The sequence below is a fragment of the Gastrolobium bilobum genome, unplaced genomic scaffold (assembly GCF_033153095.1).
Source record: "Gastrolobium bilobum isolate Gb01-03AN ecotype WA unplaced genomic scaffold, APGP_CSIRO_Gbil_v1 utg5429, whole genome shotgun sequence".
Lineage (NCBI taxonomy): Eukaryota > Viridiplantae > Streptophyta > Magnoliopsida > Fabales > Fabaceae > Gastrolobium > Gastrolobium bilobum.
Window position 1 is genome coordinate 324411 of NW_026898384.1, and position 23142 is coordinate 347552.

At 35.0% G+C, this 23142-nt stretch overlaps 2 protein-coding genes and 3 pseudogenes across 3 annotated transcripts; 4 read left to right on the plus strand and 1 right to left on the minus strand.

Annotated features, from left to right (window-relative positions):
* Nucleotides 1-731: 731 nt before the first annotated feature.
* Nucleotides 732-7135, minus strand: LOC133315549 (alpha N-terminal protein methyltransferase 1). Of its 2 annotated transcripts, none has more exons than XM_061517191.1 (8): nucleotides 6900-7135; nucleotides 6512-6656; nucleotides 6140-6198; nucleotides 4918-5037; nucleotides 3122-3223; nucleotides 2791-2845; nucleotides 1967-2064; nucleotides 732-1034 (listed from the first exon to the last, which is right to left on the minus strand). In XM_061517191.1, exons 1-8 carry the CDS (start codon nucleotides 7131-7133, stop codon nucleotides 915-917), a joined length of 933 nt encoding a protein of 310 aa, XP_061373175.1. In that variant the 5' UTR covers nucleotides 7134-7135; the 3' UTR covers nucleotides 732-914. The 2 variants fall into 2 exon arrangements, with proteins under 2 accessions (XP_061373175.1, XP_061373174.1); XM_061517190.1 differs by having other exon boundaries at nucleotides 732-1040.
* Nucleotides 7136-11445: 4310 nt separating this feature from the next.
* On the plus strand, nucleotides 11446-13286 carry LOC133315558 (paired amphipathic helix protein Sin3-like 2; annotated as a pseudogene).
* A 10-nt stretch (nucleotides 13287-13296) lies between these two features.
* On the plus strand, nucleotides 13297-15591 carry LOC133315559 (paired amphipathic helix protein Sin3-like 2). Its single transcript, XM_061517200.1, has 2 exons — nucleotides 13297-13311; nucleotides 14212-15591. Exons 1-2 carry the CDS (start codon nucleotides 13297-13299, stop codon nucleotides 15589-15591), a joined length of 1395 nt encoding a protein of 464 aa, XP_061373184.1.
* Nucleotides 15592-15639: 48 nt separating this feature from the next.
* LOC133315560 (paired amphipathic helix protein Sin3-like 2) lies at nucleotides 15640-17915 on the plus strand (annotated as a pseudogene).
* Nucleotides 17916-19109: 1194 nt separating this feature from the next.
* LOC133315561 (paired amphipathic helix protein Sin3-like 2) lies at nucleotides 19110-22367 on the plus strand (annotated as a pseudogene).
* Nucleotides 22368-23142: the final 775 nt, after the last annotated feature.

Sequence of the window (23142 nt, forward strand, 5' to 3'; positions counted from 1 at the left end):
TTTGTATCTTATTATGTCGTTTCGATTCACATACTAACTCATTTTGAGGTTTATAGGCTATTTATTTGTGTCATGTCGTATTAATTTGTATAATAAGTGATAAACTTTGAGGTTATGTCTATTTGTGTTGTGAGTTATTTGTATCATGTAGTGTCAACCTGTTAAATAAGCACATCATGACAAAGTCTTTGTTTATTTTTTGAATGGGTTAAAAATTTGTCCTTTTACATGATGTAATTTTTTTTCGTTTTAACAATTTGTAACGATGTATTAAGAGTAATACATAATTATAATATTAAAGTTGTACTTTTTACACTTTTCACGTCAGCAAACAGTGTCTAAAGAGAAAGAAAAAATACAACTTTAATATTATAACTATGTACTAGTCTTATTATATAATTATAAATTGCTAAAGGGACAAAATCTACATCTTTTAAAAGGAGAAATAATCTGTGTTAAATCCGTGTGTTCATGTTAAATTTAAATTATACCATCTCATCATGTATCAACCGAATTGTTGCTTCTAAGTTCGTGTTATGTTAACCTTTTAAAAAATCTCTTCACTTGTTTCCTGTGATGACACAAATTGTTCACTATAATTTCTAACTCATAAATTTTATAAAATATGAATTATCTTTCGAAGTTGAAATGTTACACGAATAAGATTTATCATAAACTCAAATATATAATAACACAAATCAAAATTCACGTTTTCGATAAATTTACGGAGCTCGATATTAGAGATAACAAAGATTGCATTTCACAAACAAGCCGATGAACGGCTTAATGAAAAGATGACTTACATTAACAAATTAATACCTACAATAAGATTACAATAAAACATGGATCTCCCATACGAAAAAAAGAAAAAAGAAGGGTTTCCGATGAATATTCAATACTACAAGACAAACTGATCATTTGATGATTCTAGGTCTATTAGCTTGTGTTTTAGATCTAGTGCGGTGAACCTTCTTTGGAGCATCGGTGGTCAATGCATATATCTTCACAGCAAACAATTCCTCAGGGAACCCTTTCTGATCCTAATTTAAAACAAAAGCAGCATAAAAAACCAAAGGATTGGTTTAAAGCAGATAGGGACCAATCATATATAATATATGAGACATGTTATATTTATAAATTTTTTATTTACAATACATTCTTCTATTTTTGTATTCCCAGGAATATATAGACAAATTTGTAAATATTTATAAATAAAAAATTTATAAATATAACATCATGATATATTGTTCTCACAAATACTTATCCAAGAAAAATAAAGTACACACATTGACACGACATCAGACGTGGCATCCTGTGGTGGTGAAGTATGTAACCAAGGACATCAGCACGTGGAAATCTTTTTTTTTCTTTTTTCTTTTTGGTAAAAGGAAATCCTTTTTAAAGTAGAACAATAACATAAGCACACACAATAAGAGGCAAAACCTGCTCCTAGTTACGCGATTTTGAACATTTTTTTTTGTTTTAAATATGCAAAGATAAGACTATTAAATGGATAGGGAAGACATAATAAAATCATTCTCCATTAAATCCAAATTAACGAGGGTGGAATAAGGACAATCCATATTCGTAACCTTACCTTTATATAATTGCAAAGAAGTTATTTTTTTTTTTTTTTGGATAACATGCAAAAAGGATCTTTTATTGTTCTAATCATAAAGGAATAACTTTACTATTATTTAGGCTCGCAAATGCATGTAATAAAAAATTTAAATTTAAAATAATATTTCAAAAGGCTGTTGATTATACTAGTCAAAAGTCAAAAGTAGACCATCACCTATTTAAATTAAAAATAATATCTCAGTAAGCGTGTTCTAGTTTATTTCTAATGATAAAGAAAATTAGAATGTAAAGAGATATCATAAAGAATACTAGAATTTAGAATGGGACCGGTTGAACATTCGCAGGCACATCTAGCTGTCTTCCATATGAAAAAAAAGTGATTTACCTTCAACTTGTAAACATGCAATCCACAGCGAGAAAAGAGTTCTTTGAAGTATAAATCAGATCTTGTAATGCTTCGGTCTTCATTATCAAGCACAAATCCTGCATGCCATGAAAACAAATATCCAAAACCATAAAGTAAACCTCCACTTAAACTGAAAGATGCACAGATAAATTAACTGATGACAATAAAGAAAATTAAGTTAATGACATCATTTAATAAGGCTATGTTTGGGAGTTTACAAGAGGATGGAATAGTGTTCATAATGGAGTGATTTGTAATGAAATGGAGACAGAGGTAAAAGAATATCTCTCCTCTCCATTCCTTTGAAGCCAAAATGATAAATAATGAGTGGAGTGAATTATAAATTCAACTCTCAATACTATCCTTTTGACTTTATCGCTTACGTCATTGTTAATGAACATTTTATCTTTCACTTTTTACAGCTGAAAATCTCTTGCACTTGAATCATCTAAAAGTTCTTATAATTTTTATTTTGTACGGTCAAACTTTAGTTCCTTTTTATCAGCCACCTACAAGTATAATATATACAATTTAACTAAAAAATATTTCAATAATTCAACATAAAAAGATTTTTAAAATAGCATATGCATAGTATTGAATATACACGTTATCTGTTTCAATATATATTAAAGAACATTTGTCGATCCATACCAAAAAAAAAAAAAAAAAGAACATTTGTCGATAGATATCATACGGCAATATTATTGTACATCGACATCTTCAATCAATATATTATACATAAATATGAAAGAAGCATCATCACAATGACTGGAAAGACAGAAATGCAACAAAGAGTAAAGTACCAGATCTGGCAATATTCTCTTTGAGGACAAACAATCCACCTGGTTTGAGGCCAACCTATAGTAATGTATATGTCAACACCATCAGAGTAAAGACAAAATAAAATAAAATAAAATAAACCACTCCCCGTTAAACCCAACTAGTGAGTGTGGAGTGGAGACAATCCTTGTACGCAGCCTTATCTTTTCATAATTGCAAAGAGACTACTTCCTGGATTCGAACCCATAACCTTTCAATCATGAAAAAACAGCTTTACCACTGCTTCGGTTCGCCACGTCTTAAATACCTTGATCTGCAGAGTCATAAATATTAATCAAAGAAAGGACAACTTACCTTTGCTCTCTTGAAAAATGAAACAAAATCGTCATCTGTGAGATGACCAATACACCATTGGATCCATATTACATCATATCTTCCAGTATCTGGTGTAAAATCCTAAAACAAGGAAAGCAAGAGGTGCTCAATAACATTACTGAAGAATAGACCAAAAGTGATGCTAAAAATATTAAAGCCCAGACAAGTATCAAAAGTGCCAGAGATACCACATTAACTAAAATGTTTTACTCAAGACCATCAAATGTGCCAATGGCCACAAAATAGATATTTACTAATTTATTTTGTGAGCGGAGGCAGACGAGGGAGTAGGGAGAGGGAGCAACCATTGAATTTGCATTATTATTGCAGAAGTCTCTAACAGTATTTTAAACTAATATGTAGCTGCTTCAATGCCCAAAGCTTACATCTCTACAGCGATAAATGCCGGATCCCAAATAGTTATTTACTTGTTAAATGTGAGTTCATAAAAGTCAAACATACACCATTTGTTGCCTGTGTAACCCATAACAGCCAGAATATGGAAAGAAATAACTGAGTTGTTGAAAAACTTATCCATAATATATAGGTCCATTTAAAGGCCTGATCTATTGAAGTAACTTCTTCTGAATATTAAGAAAAGCTTGTCTTCCTATTATTCAAGCGAAAAATGGTAATAAAAAAATTATCATAAGATCAAAGCTCAAATAAAGATATCAAGAATTCCAAAAATTTTGGGAACTGTGAATTACTTCAAGTTTGAAAGCACTAACTCTACATGATGCTAAGCTTAACAACACCAGAATGCCAAATTCTTATGGCAGTGTGCAATCTATGCCACTCTTTGGTGTATTACGTTGGAGTGTTATTCTTGCATCTTTAAGGATATTCCTTTGGATGAGCAACTCCTTTGGGATGTGATGTATTTGGCTTCCACTTGGCACAACTATAAAGCCCATGGTTTTTTGACAGGGGTTTATTTTCTCCTACAAAAATGTTGAGAGATTGGATAGCTTTGCTTCATTGATGTTTTTCTTTTTGGTTCTCTTTGTTCGTACCTTTTATATTTTGTAAGGAGGATTTCCTATCCTCACAATTCTTTGTAACATCTTCTATTTGTCTAAATGAATTTATTCTTTTATTTAAAAAAAAGCAAGATAAGTAGAGAGAAACCAACAGAATAACAAAGCCAAAAAATCACCAGTCAAATATCAAACAACCAGCTATTCTATTTATTGGAATTTTGTACATATTAGCTGTTGTTTTATTTGTTTTATTCATTTATCGTAATATAGCTGTAGTGTCTAAGAGTACTGAGGTCTATAGGCTGTTTTCGTGTAATTCAATCTGTATAAGAGATGTATAAAGGGTCCTACTGTACATCCAATCAGAAAAGGGTAATCTCTCTCTCAAAAAAGTTGTAGTTGTTGTTGACGTTTAAATAACATTCCATACAATGACCAACCTAATTCTTATCTACTATACTGTTTGGGGAAAATAAGGCAGGCATGCAACATGTTCTAATGTGAATTCCTCACTCTATTAAGTATTCACATCCTATATCATCTCAATCATCTAATCTAATGAAAGAAAGATGCCATCATTTACGTGGAGGTGAAATACACACCTACCCTTGAATTCTCTACTAGAAAACCATCTAGGGTTCTGTAAACATGATTAACAAGGATCAAACAACCACTTGACCTAATGCTAGATGCGAGTTGATATAATTATCAGAACTTGATTAAGTTGAGTAATTAAACCAAACACCTTAAGAAATAGATACCATCATTTACGTGGAGGTGAAGTACACAAACCTGAAGAGGCACACAATAAAAATTAACTGCTTTGTGCATATCCGAATTTGTATAATGTCCAGGAGCCAAAGTTTCACGTGCAGTCTCTAAGAAATGTGATACTGGCTCAAGAAGATCAACCTGAATTTTACAACAAACCAGAGAAAATAAAGGACGACTAATTAACTTAAAAGAAATATATATATATAGAAGAGAGGATGAAGAGAAGAAATAAAGCGATGCAGACATTCACATTTGGTAACGCCACCAATATCAGAAACAATGAACCAAAAAAAGATGATATTTCATGTTATATAATGGATAACTTAACTTAAATGTTTAATCCGTCTAGTGGTTAGGATAAGCTAGGACTTAAAACACACCACTGTGATACTAGATTGGAATTTAAATAGAACATGTTTAAATTCAATTAGTTAAGTATCTCTTCATTATTAGAGACAAGGCCATTGCACTAAAATGCTCAAAACCTGAACACAGCCTGAATAATTATATGGCTTGACCTAACAGGCTAACATGACCTGTTTATAAGTTAGGTTATCCACAATTATGACGACACAAACCCATATAAGCTTATTAAGCTCAACCAAACCCAGCGCAATTCAGGTCGTGTCAAAAACTATCATTGCTAGTTTTAGATTCCTTGCTATATCACAATCCCTGCTTCTTTTCTTCCCTACCCTTTTGATTAGGATAATTCCTTGATATCCATCCCAGGCTCTGCTAAGCCTGGATTGCATAAAACTAAAGCTGGGAAGGCTTATGCCTACCAGTACTATTTAAATATATAGCAATGGCGGCTTCTCACAAAAATGGTTTTGAAAATAAATAGCTTGAGAATTCCCCAGTAGTTGATCGAGAGAAGGTTCATTACATCTCTCTTTAACACCATTGTCAATAGAAAGGAACATCATTATGATCCCATTACTTCTCCACTTAGTTTGTTGTCTCTCCTTCTCAATATTCTCTCAATCATGCAAATACTAAGTTACCTTCCAAATATAAACATAATCCCAGACAAGAGAAGTGACAAAAAATTCTTGGCATTCTAAACATTGAAACAATATATGCTCTACTGACTTATTGTTTGAATTGTAGCACCAATAACAATTACTCGAAATAAGCATCAATTGATGAACTATAAAAGAACAACAGATGCTTGAAGAGTTGCCTAGCCAGCAGAGTGACTCAAAAAGAAAATATATGAAAGGTAAATCTGACAAACCTCATTGAAGTATCGTATCAACAGATTTTTGGTGACTCTGCCAATGCCAGAACCACAATCTGGAATTCAAGAGTTTGCTGATTTAGAAATTCCACTGATAAGAAATCAATATTTAAAGCAGGCTGTGTATAACATTCAATGAAAGCAGATACCAAAATGTCATCTTTCCCCAAAACACTCAAAAATAAACTAAAACACAATAGCCATCATTCCCAAGAAAAAAAAAATAAAAAAATTTCAAATGAAGTCCCGGCTAAAATATCATTTGATTAGAAAAGATACGAACCAATATCATCAATAACCACATAGTTTCTGATAAATAAGCTCCAAGGTGGGGTTAGGGGAACAAAGAAGCAAAGAGTGAGTGAGTACCAAGAGCAACAAGTGGTTGGCTTCTGACATCAGCTTCAAAACGTTCAGATAAGAGAATCTTCAAGAAATCCTCACTGCAACTTATATCAAGTTCATCCACATTTGCATACCCTCCCAATACCCCATCCGCAGTTGCCTTAACACCCTTCTCTCACAAACAATTAAAAAAACAAACTTTGTAACAATTTATTAATTCCATCATCACCCAGAAGAAAAAAAAAAAAAAAAACCTGTCACTACAAGCACACACCATCCAATTATTATATTTTTCAATTTTTTTTTTAATTCAACGACGATTCATGAGCTTCCAATAACAGAAACCCATTAAGGAAAACAATCAGATAAAGCGAATCCAATTCTGGTTAGGGAGGATAAGAGAGAAAGGTACCTCCCAGTAGGTGACGCCATGATGGTACCACTCGGTCTTCTTGTTAGGGTCACCCGCCTGTTCCCTCCACATCTCGTCGGCGCTCTTGTATTTCCGGCCATCGGAATCTAAGCCGCCGGCGTCCATGTAGCTTATTTTCCGGTTAGCGGGAATTGAGAAAGGAGAGTGACAAGTAAAAGCGGTAATGACAGAAGTGCTAAACAAGGAATGAGAAGTAACCCAACAACAAAACATATCTAAAAGCCCAAATTCTTCATCTCTTACCCGCCAAAGATAAAATAAATACAGGGCAAAGATTAAATATCTTTTTTTTGTCCCTGATAAAAAAATACAATCCTCATTTTAGTCTCTTACAAAAATAAACTAGTCAGTTAGTCTCTAACAAATTCAAAGTGAACCCATTTTAATCCTTTTGAGGGACTAATACGGGTATTTTTTGAATTTGTGAGGGACCACGATTTCAACTAAATGGATCCACTTTGAATTTGTTAGGAACTAACTGACTAATTTATTTTTGTAAGGGACTAAATTGGGGATCGTATTTTTTGTTAGGGACCAAAAAGAGTATTTACTCTATCTAGAAGCCCAAATTCTTCATCTCTTACCCGACAAAGATAAAATAAATAAATAAGAGTTTTATTTCTCTCATTTTACGTTTTCCATCGTAGAAATAAAGTTTCTATACACAAACTTTCATCTCTATTTTTCTCTCTTTTTTTATCTCAAGTCTCATTTGTGTTCGTTTTTTCTGCAGTTAATACAGATAAGTTATCTGCATAAAGTCCAATACGACATTGTTTTGGAGCAAAAATTATAGTGTTTTATTAATTTTAATTTATTTCAGGGTTATTAGTCTTTATAATTATAATTTTTTAATTTTTCCAGAAATATTTTTCTGTATCTCTATTATATTAAATAATTTTTCTCATGTAATATGAGAAAATAATTTCTCAATAAATAATGGAAATCATTCTCTATATATAAAATCATTTCTGCAGCCGTTTTACGTACAGCAACGATAGATGTATGGTTATTATTCCCCACATTTGATGCTTTCATCCTTTGTATGGTTATGATTCCCTGCATTTAATACTTTCAAGTATATATATGGCAAGTATTTGATTGATGCACGTACAGCAGCTGCAGAAATATAAACCCCCCCACATATATATAGGGTTCACTTTTTCTACAGTCAATGTAGATAACTTATCTACATTGAGCCAAAAACGACGTCGTTTTGAGGCGAAAATCAAAGTATTTTTGTAATTATAATTTATTTCAGGATTACAATAGTCTTTTTATTATAATTTTAAATTTTTCAATCAAAACAACGTCGTTTTGGGAGCGAATGTAGATATTTATCTACATTCACTGTAGAAACATTAAAGTCATATATATATGAGGTAGGATCCTTTGATAACAGTTTGAAATTTGACACATCATCTGAGAGTCATTAGATCAAAAAAGATCAATGGTGTCACATGCTTATAAATCAGAGTCATTGATCTTTTTTGATCTAACGACTCTCAGATGAGGTGTGTGTGTATATACACACACATACACACCTCATCTGAGAGCCGTTAGATCAAAAAAGATCAAGGGCTCTCAGATGAGGTGTCAAATTTTTTGACACTGGTGTCAAAGGATCCTACCCCACCTTATATATATATATATATATATATATATATATATATATAAAGATATAACTGTTTTTGTGTCCAAGTGTTTGATATGCTAGAAGGTGAAGAATGAACACTAGAAACCATCTGGTAAGCTTCAACCTCTTGAGATTCCGCAATGGAAGTGGGATAACATTTCCATGGACTTCGTAGTGGGATTGCCTAGGACTCAGGCTGGTTCTGACTCTATCTGGGTCATTGTGGATAGATTGACTAAGTCTGCCCACTTCTACCGGTAAAGGTGAGCTTCACTACTGAGCAGTTAGCCAGACTGTATGTTCGCGAGATCGTGAGGCTTCACGGGGTTCCCAAGAGTATCATCAGTGATAGGGACCTGAAGTTCACATCTCGGTTCTGGGAGGCGCTGTAGGGAGTTTTGGTATTCAGTTGAGATTGAGTACAACCTATAACCCTCAGACTGATGGACAGACTGAGCGGACCTATCACCCTCATGCTATTGGTTGAGTTTTCATACAACAACATTTTCCATGCTAGCCTGGGCATGGCACCCTACGAGGCATTGTATGGTATGAGGTGTCGAACTCCTACCTGTTGGTTCGAGGTTGGAGATAAGGAGTTGTTTGACTTGGACTTTGTCCAAGATACCACCCAGCAGATCCAGATGATCAGAGAAAAGCTGAAGCATGCGCAGAATCGCCAGAAGAGTTATTACGATGTCAAGCATCGACCACTGAAGTTCAGTGAGGGTGAGCACGTGTTTGTGAGATTTTCACCTGTCACTGGTGTTGGTCGGGCTCTCGAAGTGAGGAAGCTTAGCCCGAGATTTTCAGGGCCATACCAGATCCTTGGTAGGGTAGGGCTGTTGCCTACCGGCTTGCCTTGTCTCCGAACTTGGCCAACATCCACGACGTGTTTCATGTGTCTCAACTTCGAAAGTATATTGCGAACCCATCGCACGTGGTGCAACCTGATGATGTAGAAGTTCGGGAGAACTTAAAGACTACCGTCGGACCACTCAAGATTCTCGATCGTGGCGAGAAGAAGCATAGGAGCAAGATCATTCCTATAGTCAAAGTGTAGTGGACAGGAAGAACTCATGAGGAGTGTACTTGGGAGCGAGAGGACGAACTTCTCTGGTAGTACCTCGAGTTTACGGTATGTCTCTGATTTTGTGAACAAAATCCTAAAAGGTGGGGTGAATGTAAGAACCTGCACCGTTAATTTAGGAATTTAAATTAATAAAATGTTAATTTAGGAAATAATTCCATAATGGACCCTAATTATTATGAGAAGGCTTAAATAATTATAGTAAGTGATTAATAATGCTGAAAGTCGCTTTTCAGACGAAAAGTGCAGATACCGGTTCTGCCTCACGGTATAAGTGTGTGCCGATGAAGTATTCCGAAAAATTATGAAAAGTATGTATATATACTAGAATAATATATAGGACTAGTAAAACAAGTTTGGAGTCAAAATAACGAGAACTGGTATCAGGACTGATATCGGCTACGTAAAAGCGCGTACCGGCAAAGTGCTGTGAAAAATAAAATAAAAATATGACAAATCTTAGAAAAATGGCTAGGTTCAAAATCCAAAGTTTGGGATTAAAATAATAAGCATAACTATTAGTGTTAATACAATGTGCTTAAAACTTAATAAGGCTATAAATAGAGGGTTGCACACAACCCTAGGCTGATCTTCAGCCTCCTACGTGACTTGGTTCAGCAGCTGAGTGTCTTCACTTGCCACCACCCTTCTCTCTTCTTCTTGTGAGCCAAGTGGTCACCTTTCTTCTTGCAATCTTCACCAAAATACCTTGGCCTTGTGTGAACTAGCATTGTGAGGGGGAAAGAGTCACCATTTCTGAGTTTGTAACCTCTGTGTGTGAGGAGGAAGGTCTAAGTTCACTGTTTGGGTGGAGTGAGAGAATTTTCTTGGGTTGTGGTTCTTCAAGAAGCTACATTTGTTGGTAAAGGGCCAAGCTTGGTAGCTATTTTCGTAACCCTTGAAGTCAGAACCATTGTAGCTGACTTGAGAGCTCTAAGAGCACCATTTACTTCTGTTTTAGAGCTTGGGGTATGTTCTTGAACCTTTGATCATGAGTTTCTTAAATAAAAGTGGAGTCTTGGCATGTTAATGAGATGATTAAGTAACTAGCATGTGTACTGGTCTAATTAAGCATAAAAATGAATCCTTGGACGTATAGAAATGTTAAAAGATGAATGGAGCTAAAGAAAAGAAAAGATACATGGAGAAGTAAATGGGAAAATCCATTCAAGAAACTTGACCTTAGTGACTGTAAACGTTGCACTCCTAGTTACCACTGTTGGCTTGTTGCCTTCTTCAGTGAGGGCTATAACTTTGATAATCTTTTCTGACAATTTAGTTGGCTTTTGTCATAAGCATTTTGTCATGCGTAGAATATCAAGTATTAGCAACTTGGACATACTATGGATCCTATAATTGGGGCATAAGTGCATGGAATATATATTTTTTCTTCCTCTTTCAATATATGCCACTGCTTAATCACAGTGCTATGAGGCAAAATGATGGAAGAAATTTGAGATAAACTTAGAAAAATTTGTAATTAGATACAATTTAATATATTCATTTCAAAGTTAATGTGTAAAAATATTCATAATTGTATTTTTAACATATTTTATTTAAAATAATGAATTTAATTTTTTTTAAATAATTTAAAACAGGAAGTAATATATAAATAAATTAAAAAATTTAAACATAAAATAAAAAAGAATTATATGAAAATCTATTATTGAGAGTATTTTTGTCTATTTAAGCATATCCCGGCGCAATCTGATTCACACCAAACAACAGATATGATACTATTGTCCTATCAGATAGCTTATCTAGTGCACATCAAACACAAGATAAGATATGAGCTTATCATGGCCATATCATATCCTACACTTATCCAATTCTCTTATCCTATACGTCCTTATCCCATCATGTCAACCAAACGAGCCCTTAATGTAGACTCACCCAACAGTTTAAACTTTTGGGTTGAATTGGTTCCACCGATTATCTTCCTCTGTTTCCATCCCAAAATTCTCTTTCTCTCCCTCTGCAAATCTTGTTTTCACTCTTTTTGTCTCAATTCCTCATTTTTGTTTTTTTCTCTCCTAAACCCTAAACCCTAAACTCTAAACAACGTAAGAGAGAGACATAGAAAGAAGAAACCTATTTTTTGTTTTCCTTGTTTACCTTACTTATTGTTCTGTCCGATCAAACCCTTCACTCTTTTTTTGTCTTTATTTTCTCTTGTCCCTCAGAGATCTACTCGACTTGTTTTCTAGCAAATTTTCCTAGGAAAATCTGGAGAACCGATAAAAGATAAAGAGAGTAAGGGATGACATGTATGCTAGTTCTCGCTCTCAATTCAAACGCCCCTTTAGTTCCTCACGTGGTGATTCCTATGGCCAAAACCAAGTCCCTGGAGGAGGGGAGGAGGAAGGGGAAGAGGAGGAAGAGGTAGTGTTGGTGGGGGAGCAACTACTTCCCAGAAACAGACTACCATTGTTGCCTTATCCTATTAGAAGGAAGTGAAAGACATGTTTTAGGACAAAAGCGAAAAATACGACATTTTCCTTGAGGTCATGAAAGATTTCAAGGCTCAAAGGACTGACACAACTGGTATCATAGTAAGGGTGAATGAGCTATTCAAAGGGCACAACAATTTGATTTTTGGATTTAACACTTTCCTGCCAAAGGGAAATGAGATAACCCTTGACGAGGATGAGGCTCTTCCAAAGAAAACGGTTGAATTTGAAGAAGCTATTAGTTTTGTGAACAAGATAAAGAAACGATTCCAAAGTGATGAGCGTGTTTATAAATCGTTCTTGGACATTTTGAAAATGTATCGCAAAGAGCATAAGGACATCAGTGAAGTTTATAGTGAGGTTGCTACCCTGTTTGAGGATCATCGAGATTTGCTTGAGGAGTTCACTAGATTCTTACCAGATACTTCTCATTATCGTGAGTGTGATCTGAGTGTTGAATACCCTGAGGTGGATGATGACAAAAAAAGATGAACATGCACAAGGAGCAGAGTAAACGTGAGAGTAAGGATATAAGGATTCGTGATCAGGTTGAGAGAGAACCTGATCTTGATAACAACAGGGATTTGAACTTGCAGCGCTTTCCTGAGAAAAAGAAATCTGTCAAGAAGGATGAAGGTTTTGGGTAGGCTTCAGACTTTTCTTCTGATGAAGACAATGATAAAATAAAGAACATGTAGAGTCAAGCATTCAGTTCCTGTGAGAAAGTTAAGGAGAAGTTGAACAGTGCTGGTGACTACCAAGCTTTCTTGAAGTGCCTTCATATTTTCAGCAGTGGAATAATAAAAAGGAATGAATTGCAAAATTTGGTAACCGATTGACTTGGAAAGCATCCTGATCTTATGGAGGAATTCAATGATTTCCTGGAGCATTATGAAAATATTGATGGGTTCCTTGTTGGTGTCATGAGTAAAAATTCATTGTCTACTGATGGTCATTTATCAAGATCATCAAAGTTGGAGGACAAAGACAAAGAGCAGAAGCGTGAGATGGATGGAGCTAAAGAGAAGGAAAGATACTTGGAGAAGTACATGGGAAAATCCATTCAAGAAATTGACCTTAGTGACTGTAAACGTTGCACTCCCAGTTACCGCTATTGGCTTGTTGCCTTCTTCAGTGAGGGCTTTAACTTTGATAATCTTTGCCTACAATTTAGTTGGCTTTTGTCATAAGCATTTTGTCATGCGTAGATACCAAGTATTAGCAACTCTGACATACTATGGATCCTATAATTGGGGCATAAGTGCATGGAATATATATTTTTCTTCCTCTTTCAATATATGCCACTGCTTAATCACAGTGCTATGAGGCAAAATGACGGAAGAAATTTGAGATAAACTTAGAAAAATTTGTAATTAGATAATATTTAATATATTCATTTCATAGTTAATGTGTAAAAATATTCGTAATTATTTATTTTTAATATATTTTATTTAAAATAATGAATTTAAATTTTTTTAAATAATTTAAAATAGGAATTAATATATAAGTAAATTAAAAAGTTTAAACATAAAAAAAAAGAATTATATGAAAATCTATTATTGAGGGTATTTTTGTCTATTTAAGTATATCCCGACGCAATCTGATTCACACCAAACAGCGGATAGGATACTATTGTCCTATTAGATAGTTTATCTAGTGCACATCAAACTCAGAATAAGATATGAGCTTATCATACCCATATGATATCCTACACTTATCCAATCCTCTTATCTTATCCGTCCTTATCCTATCTTGTCCACCAAACGAGCCCTTTATGTAGCCTCATCCAACAGTTTAAACTTTTGGGTTGAATTGGTTCCACCGATTATCTTCCTCTGTTTCCATCTCAAAATTCTCTTTCTCTCACTCAGCAAATCTTGTTTTCACTCTTTTTGTCTCAATTCCTCGTTTTTGTTTTTCTCTCTCCTAAACCCTAAACAATGTAAGAGAGATACATAGACAAAAGAAACCTATTTTTTGTTTTCCTTGTTTACCTTACTTGTTGTTCTGTCCGATCAAACCCTTCACTCTTTTTTTTTTCTCTTGTCCCTCAGAGATCTGCTCGACTTGTTTTCCAGCAAATTTTCCTAGGAAAATCTGGAGAACCGATAAAAGATAAAGAGAGGAAGGGATGGCATTTATGCTGGTTCTGGCTCTCAATTCAAACGCCCCTTTAGTTCCTCACGTGGTGATTCTTATGGCCAAACCCAAGTCCCTAGAGGAGGAGGAGGAAGAGGTAGTGTTGGTGGGGGAGAAACTACTTCCCTAAAACTGACTACCAATGATGCCTTATCCTATTTGAAGGAAGGGATAGACATGTTTCAGGAAAAAAGAGAAAAATATGACATGTTCCTTGAGGTCATGAAAGATTTCAAGGCTCAAAGGACTAACACGGCTGGTGTCATAGCATGGGTGAAGGAGCTATTCAAAAGGCACAACAATTTCATTTTTGGATTTAACACTTTCCTGCCAAAGGGATATGAGATAAACCTTGTCGAGGATGAGGCTCCTCCAAAGAAAACAGTTGAATTTGAAGAAGCTATTAGTTTTGTGAACAAGATAAAGAAACGATTCCAAAGTGATGAGCATGTTTACAAATCGTTCTTGGACATTTTGAATATGTACAACAAAGAGCATAAGGACATCGGTGAAGTTTATAGTGAGGTTGCTACCCTGTTTAAGGATCATCGAGATTTGCTTGAGGAGTTCACTATATTCTTACCAGATACTTCTCATGATCGTGAGCGTGATCTGAGTGTTGAACACCCTGAGATGGATGGTGACAAAACAATGATGAACATGCACAAGGAGCAGAGGAAACGTGAGAGTAAGTATAGGAGGATTCGTGATCAGGATGACAGAGAACCTGATCTTGCTAACAGCAGGGATTTGAACTTGCAGCACTTTCCTGAGAAAAAGAAATCGGTCAAGAAGAATGAAGGTTTTGGGTTGGCTTCAGACTTTTCTTCTAATGAAGACAAGGATACCTTAAAGAACATGTATAGTCAAGCATTCAGTTTCTGTGAGAAAGTTAAGGAGAAGTTGAACAGTGCTGATGACTACCAAGCTTTCTTGAAGTGCCTTCATATTTTCAGCAGTGGAATAATAAAAAGGAATGATTTGCAAAATTTTGTAACCGATTTACTTGGAAAGCATCCTGATCTTATGGAGGAATTCAATGATTTCCTGGAGCGTTGTGAAAATATTGATGGGTTCTTTGCTGGTGTCATGAGTAAAAAGTCATTGTCTTCTGATGGTCATTCATCAAGATCATCAAAGTTGGAGGACAAAGACAAAGAGATGAAGCGTGAGATGGATGGAGATAAAGAGAAGGAAAGATACAAGGAGAAGTACATGGGAGAATCCATTCAAGAACTTGACCTTAGTGACTGTAAAAGTTGCACTCCCAGTTACCGTTGTTGGCTTGTTGCCTTTTTCAGCGAGTGCTTTAACTTTGATAATCTTTGCTTAGAATTTAGTTGGCTTTTGTCATAAGCATTTTTTCATGCGTAGAATACCAAGTATTAGAACCTCTGACATACTATGGATCCTATAATTGGGGCATAAGTGCATGGAATATATATTTTTCTTCCTCTTTCAATATATGCCACTGCTTAATCACAGTGTTATGAGGCAAAATGACGGAAGAAATTTGAGATAAACTTAGAAAAATTTGTAATTAGATACAATTTAATATATTTATTTCATACTTAATGTGTAAAAATATAAGTATTATGTATTTTTAATATATTTTATTTAAAATAATGAATTTAAATTCTTTTAAATAATTTAAAATAGGAATTAATATATAAATAAATTAAAAAATTTAAACATAAAATAAAAAAGAATTATATGAAAATCTATTATTGAGGGTATTTTTGTCTATTTAAGCATATCCCGGAGCAATCTGATTCACACCAAACAGCGGATGGGAAACTATTGTCCTATCAGATAGCTTATCGAGTGCACATCAAACACATGATAGGATATCAGCTTATCATGCCCATATCATATCCTACACTTATCCAATCCTCTTATCCTATACGTCCTTATCCTATCTTGTCCACCAAACGAGCCTTTAGTGTAGCCTTACCCAACAGTTTAAACTTTTGGGTTGAATTGGTTCCACCGATTCTCTTCCTCTATTTTCATCTCAAAATTCTCTTTCTCTCTCTCTACAAATCTTGTTTTCACTCTTTTTGTCTCAATTCTTCGTTTTTGTTTTTCTCTCTCCTAAACCCTAAACAACGTAACAGAGAGACATAGATAGAAGAAACCTATTTTTTGTTTTCCTAGTTTACCTTACTTGTTGTTCTGTCCGATCAAACCCTTCACTCTTTTTTTTTCTCTTGTCCCTCAGAGATCTACTCGACTTGTTTTCCAGCAAATTTTCCTAGGAAAATCTGGAGAACCGATAAAAGATAAAGAGAGTAAGGGATGGCATTTATCCTGGTTCTGGCTCTCAATTCAAACGCCCATTTAGTTCCTCACGTGGTGATTCTTATGGCCAAACCCAAGTCCCTGGAGGAGGTGGAGGAGGTGGAGGTGGAGGAGGAGGAGGTAGTGTTGGTGGGGGAGAAACTACTTCCCTAAAACTGACTACCAATGATGCCTTATCCTATTTGAAGGAAAGGATAGACATGTTTCAGGACAAAAGAGAAAAATATGACATGTTCCTTGAGGTCATGAAAGATTTCAAGGCGCAAAGAACTAACACGGCTGGTGTCATAGCATGGGTGAAGGAGCTATTCAAAGGGCACAACAATTTGATTTTTGGATTTAACACTTTCCTGCCAAAGGGATATGAGATAAACCTTGACGAGGATGAGGCTCCTCCAAAGAAAACAGTTGAATTTGAAGAAGCTATTAGTTTTGTGAACAAGATAAAGAAACGATTCCAAAGTGATGAGCATGTTTACAAATCGTTCTTGGACATTTTGAATATGTACAACAAAGAGCAAAATGACATTGGTGAAGTTTATGGTGAGGTTGCTACCCTGTTTAAGGATCATCGAGATTTGCTTGAGGAGTTCACTAGATTCTTACCAGATACTTCTCATGATCGTGAGCATGATCTGAGTGTTGAACACCCTGAGATGGATGATGACAAAACAATGATGAACATGCACAAGAAGCAGAGGAAACGTCAGAGTAAGGATATGAGGATTCGTGATCAAGATGAGAGAGAACCTGATCTTGCTAATAACAGGGATTTGAACTTGCAGCGCTTTCTTGAGAAAAAGAAATCTGTCAAGAAGAATGAAGGTTTTGGGTTGGCTTCAGACTTTTCTTCTAATGAAGACAAGGATACCTTAAAGAACATGTATAGTCAAGCATTCAGTTTCTGTGAGAAAGTTAAGGAGAAGTTGAACAGTGCTGATGACTACCAAGCTTTCTTGAAGTGCCTTCATATTTTCAGCAGTGGAATAATAAAAAGGAATGATTTGCAAATTTTGGTAACCGATTTACTTGGAAAGCATCCTGATCTTATGGAGGAATTCAATGATTTCCTGGAGCTTTGAGAAAATATTGATGGGTTCCTTGCTGGTGTCATGAGTAAAAAGTCATTGTCTACTGATGGTCATTCATCAAGATCACAAAAGTTGGAGGACAAAGACAAAGAGCAGAAGCGTGAGATGGATGGAGCTAAAGAGAAGGAAAGATACAGGGAGAAGTACATGGGAAAATCCATTCAAGAACTTGACCTTAGTGACTGTAAAATTTGCAATCCCAGTTACCGTTGTTGGCTTGTTGTTTTTTTCAGCGAGTGCTTTAACTTTCATAATCTTTGCTTACAATTTAGTTGGCTTTTCTCTTAAGCATTTTGTCATGCGTAGAATACCAAGTATTAGCAACTTGGACATACTATGGATCCTATAATTGGGGCATAAGTGCATGGAATATATATTTCTCTTCCTCTTTCAATATATGCCACTGCTTAATCACAGTGTTATGAGGCAAAATGACGGATGAAATTTGAGATAAACTTAGAAAAATTTGTAATTAGATACAATTTAATATATTTATTTCATAGTTAATGTGTAAAAATATTCGTATTATGTATTTTTGATACATTTTATTTAAAATAATGAATTTAAATTTTTTTAAATAATTTAAAATAGGAATTAATATATAAATAAATTAAAAAATTTAAACATAAAATAAAAAAGAATTATATTAAAATCGATTATTGAGGGTATTTTTTTCTATTTAAGCATATCCTGGAGCAATCTGATTCACACCAAACAGCGGATAGGAAACTATTGTCCTATCAGATAGCTTATCTAGTGCACATCAAACACAGGATAGGGTATGAGCTTATCATGCCCATATCATATCCTACACTTATATAATCCTCTTATCTTATACGTCCTTATCCTATCTTGTCCACCAAACGAGCCCTTAATGTAGCCTTACCCAACAGTTTAAACTTTTGGATTGAATTGGTTCCACCGATTCTCTTCCTCTATTTCCATCTCAAAATTCTCTTTCTCTCTCTCTGCAAATCTTATTTTCACTCTTTTTGTCTCAATTCTTCGTTTTTGTTTTTCTCTCTCCTAAACCCTAAACAACGTAACAGAGAGACATAGATAGAAGAAACCTATTTTTTGTTTTCCTTGTTTACCTTACTTGTTCTGTCCGATCAAACCCTTCACTCTTTTTTTTTTCTCTTGTCCCTCAGAGATCTACTCGACTTGTTTTCCAGCAAATTTTCCTAGGAAAATCTGGAGAACCGATAAAAGATAAAGAGAGTAAGGGATGGCATTTATGCTGGTTCTGGCTCTCAATTCAAACGCCCTTTTAGTTTCTCACGTGGTGATTCTTATGGCCAAACCCAAGTCCCTGGAGGAGGAGGAGGAGGTGGAGGTGGAGGAGGAGGTAGTGTTGGTGGGGGAGAAACTACTTCCCTAAAACTGACTACCAATGAGGCTCATCCAAAGAAAATGGTTGAATTTAAAGAAATGATTCCAAAGTGATGGGCAGTTTACAAATCGTTCTTGGACATTTTGAATATGTACCGCAAAGAGCATAAGGACATCAGTGAAGTTTATAGTGAGGTTGCTACCCTGTTTAAGGATCATCGAGATTTGCTTGAGGAGTTCACTAGATTCTTACCAGATACTTCTCATGATCGTGAGCATGATCTGAGTGTTGAACACCCTGAGATGGATGATGAGAAAACAATGATGAACATGCACAAGGAGCAGAGGAAACGTGAGAGTAGGGATATGAGGATTCGTGATCAGGATGAGAGAGAACCCAATCTTGATAACAACAGGGATTTGAACTTGCAGCGCTTTCCAGAGAAAAAGAAATCTGTCAAGAAGGATAAAGGTTTTGGGTTGGCTTGAGACTTTTCTTCTAATGAAGACAATGATACCTTAAAGAACATGTATAGTGAAGCATTCAGTTTCTGTGAGAAAGTTAAGAGAAGTTGAACAGAGTTGAAGACTACCAAGCTTTCTTGAAGTGCCTTCATATTTTTTGTAGTGGAATAATAAAAAGGAATGATTTGCAAAATTTGGTAACCGGTTTACTTGGAAAGCAACCTGATCTTATGGAAGAATTCAATGATTTCCTGGAGCGTTGTGAAAATATTGATGGGTTCCTTGCTGGTGTCATAAGTAAAAAGTCATTGTCTACTGATGGTCATTTATCAAGATCATCAAAGTTAGAGGACAAAGACAAAGATCAGAAGCGTGAGATGGACAGAGCTAAAGAGAAGGAAAGATACAGGGAGAAGTACATGGGAAAATCCATTCAAGAACTTGACCTTAGTGACTGTAAACATTGCACTCCCAGTTACCGCTGTTGGCTTGTTGCCTTCTTTCGTGAGGGCTTTAAATTTGATAATCTTTGCTTACAATTATATTGGTTTTTGTCATAAGCATTTTGTCATGCGTAGAATACCAAGTCTTAGCAACTTGGACATACTATGGATCCTATAATTGGGGCATAAGTGCATGAAATATATATTTTTTCTTCATCTTTCAATATATGCCACTGCTTAATCACAGTGCTATGAGGCAAAGTGACGGAAGAAATTTGAGATAAACTTAGAAAAAATTTTAATTAGATACAATTTAATATATTTATTTCATTGTTAATATGTAAAAATATTCGTAATTATGTATTTTTAATATATTTTATTTAAAATAATGAATTTAAATTTTTTTAAATAATTTAAAATAGGAATTAATATATAAATAAATTAAAAAATTTAAACATAAAATAAAAAAGAATTATATGAAATTCTATTATTGAGGGTATTTTTGTCTATATAAGCATAGCCTGGCGCAATCTGATTCACACCAAACAGTGGACAGGATACTATTGTCCTATAAGATAGCTTATTTAGTGCACATCAAACACATGATAAGATATGAGCTTATCATGCCAATATCATATCCTACACTTATCCAATCCTCTTATCCTATCCGTCCTTATCATATCTTGTCCACCAAACGAGCCCTTTATGTAGCCTCATCCAACAATTTAAACTTTTGGGTTAAATTGGTTCCACTGATTATCTTCCTCTGTTTCCATCTCAAAATTCTCTTTCTCTCACTCTGCAAATCTTGTTTTCACTCTTTTTGTCTCAATTTCTCGTTTTTTGTTTTTCTCTCTCCTAAACCCTAAACCCTAAACAACGTAAGAGAGAGACATAGAAAGAAGAAACCTATTTTTTGTTTTCCTTGTTTACCTTACTTGATGTTCTGTTCGATCAAACCCTTCACTCTTTTTATTTTTTTATTTTTTTCTCTTGTCCCTCAGAGATCTACTCGACTTGTTTTCCAGCAAATTCTCCAAGGAAAATCTGGAGAACCGATAAAAGATAAAGAGAGTAAGGAATGACATTTATGCTGGTTCTGGCCCTCAATTCAAACTCCCCTTTAGTTCCTCACGTGGTGATTCCTATGGCCAAACCCAAGCCCCTGGAGGAGGAGGAGGAGGTAGTGTTGGTGGAGGAGCAACTCCTTCCCTGAAATTGACTACCAATGATGCCTTATCCTTTTTGAAGGAAAGGAAAGACATGTTTCAGACAAAAGAGAAAAATATGACATGTTCCTTAAGGTCGTGAAAGATTTCAAGGCTCAAAGGACTGACACGGATAGTGTCATAGCAAGGGTGAAGGAGCTATTCAAAGGGCACAACAATTTGTTTTTTGGATTTAACACTTTCCTGCCAAAGGGATATGAGATAACCCTTGACGAGGATGAGGCTCATCCAAAGAAAACAGATGAATTTGAAGAATATATTAGTTTTGTGAACAAGATAAAGAAACGATTCCAAAGTGATGAGCATGTTTACAAATCGTTCTTGGACATTTTGAATATGTACAACAAAGAGCATAAGGACATCAGTGATGTTTATAGGGAGGTTGCTACCCTGTTTAAGGATCATCGAGATTTGCTTGAGGAGTTCACTAGATTCTTACCAGATACTTCTCATGATCGTGAGCGTGATCTGAGTGTTGAACACCCTGAGATGGATGATGAGAAAACAATGATGAAAATGCACAAGGAGTAGAGGAACGTGAGAGTAAGGATAAGAGGATTCATGATCAGGATGAGAGAGAAGCTGATCTTGATAACAGCAGGGATTTGAACTTGCAGCGCTTTCTTGAGAAAAAGAAATCTGTCAAGAAGGACGAAGGTTTTGGGTTGGCTTCAGACTTTTCTTCTAATGGAGACAAGGATACCTTAAAGAACATGTATAGTCAAGCATTCAGTTTCTGTGAGAAAGTTAAGGAGAAGTTGAACAGTGCTGATGACTACCATGCTATCTTGAAGTGCCTTCATATTTTTAGCAGTGGAATAATAAAAAGGAATGATTTGCAAAATTTGGTAACCGATTGACTTGGAAAGCATCCTGATCTTATAGAGGAATTCAATGATTTCCTGGAGCATTATGAAAATATTGATGGGTTCCTTGCTGGTGTCATGAGTAAAAAGTCATTGTCTACTGATGGTCATTTATCAAGATCATCAAAGTTGGAGGACAAAGACAAAGAGTAGAAGCGTGAGACAGATGGAGCTAAAGAGAAGGAAAGATACATGGAGAAGTACATGGGAAAATCCATTCAAGAACTTGACCTTAGTGACTGTAAACGTTGCAATCCCAGTTACCGCTGTTGGCTTGTTCCTTCTTCAGTGAGGGCTTTAACTTTGATAATCTTTGCTTTCAATTTTGTTTGCTTTTGTCATAAGCATTTTGTCATGCGTAGAATACCAAGTATTAGAAACTTGGACATACTATGGATCCTATAATTGGGGCATAAGTGCATGGAATATATATTTTTTCTTCCTCTTTCAATATATGCCACTGCTTAATCACAGTGCTATGAGGCAAAATGACGGAAGAAATTTGAGATAATGTCTAAAAATATTCGTAATTATGTATTTTTAATATATTTTATTTAAAATAATGCATTTAATTTTTTTAAATAATTTAAAATAGGAATTAATATATAAATAAATTAAAAAATTTAAGAGTAAACACCATTTTTGGTCCCTAACAACAAACACGGTCCCTACTTTAGTCCCTTACAAAAATCAATTAGTCAGTTAGTCCCTAACAAATTCAAAGTGGACCCATTTTTGTCCTTTTGAGGGACTAATATGGGTCTTTTTTGAATTTGTGAGGGACCACGATTTCAACTAAATGGGTCCACTTTGAATTTGTTAGGGACTAACTGACTAATTTATTTTTGTAAGGGACTAAAGTGGGGACCGTGTTTTTGTTTGGGACTAAAAATGGTGTATACTCAAAATTTAAACATAAATTAAAAAGAATTAAATGTAAATCTATTACTGAGGGTATTTTTGTCTATGTAAGCATATCCCGGCGCAATCTGATTCACACCAAACAGCGGATAGGATACTATTGTCCTATCAGATAGCTTATCTAGTGCACATCAAACACATGATAAGATATGAGCTTATCATGCCCATATCATATCCTACACTTATCCAATCCTTTTATCCTTTACGTCCTTATCCTACCTTGTCCACCAAACGAGCCCTAAAATTACAAAAACACCAT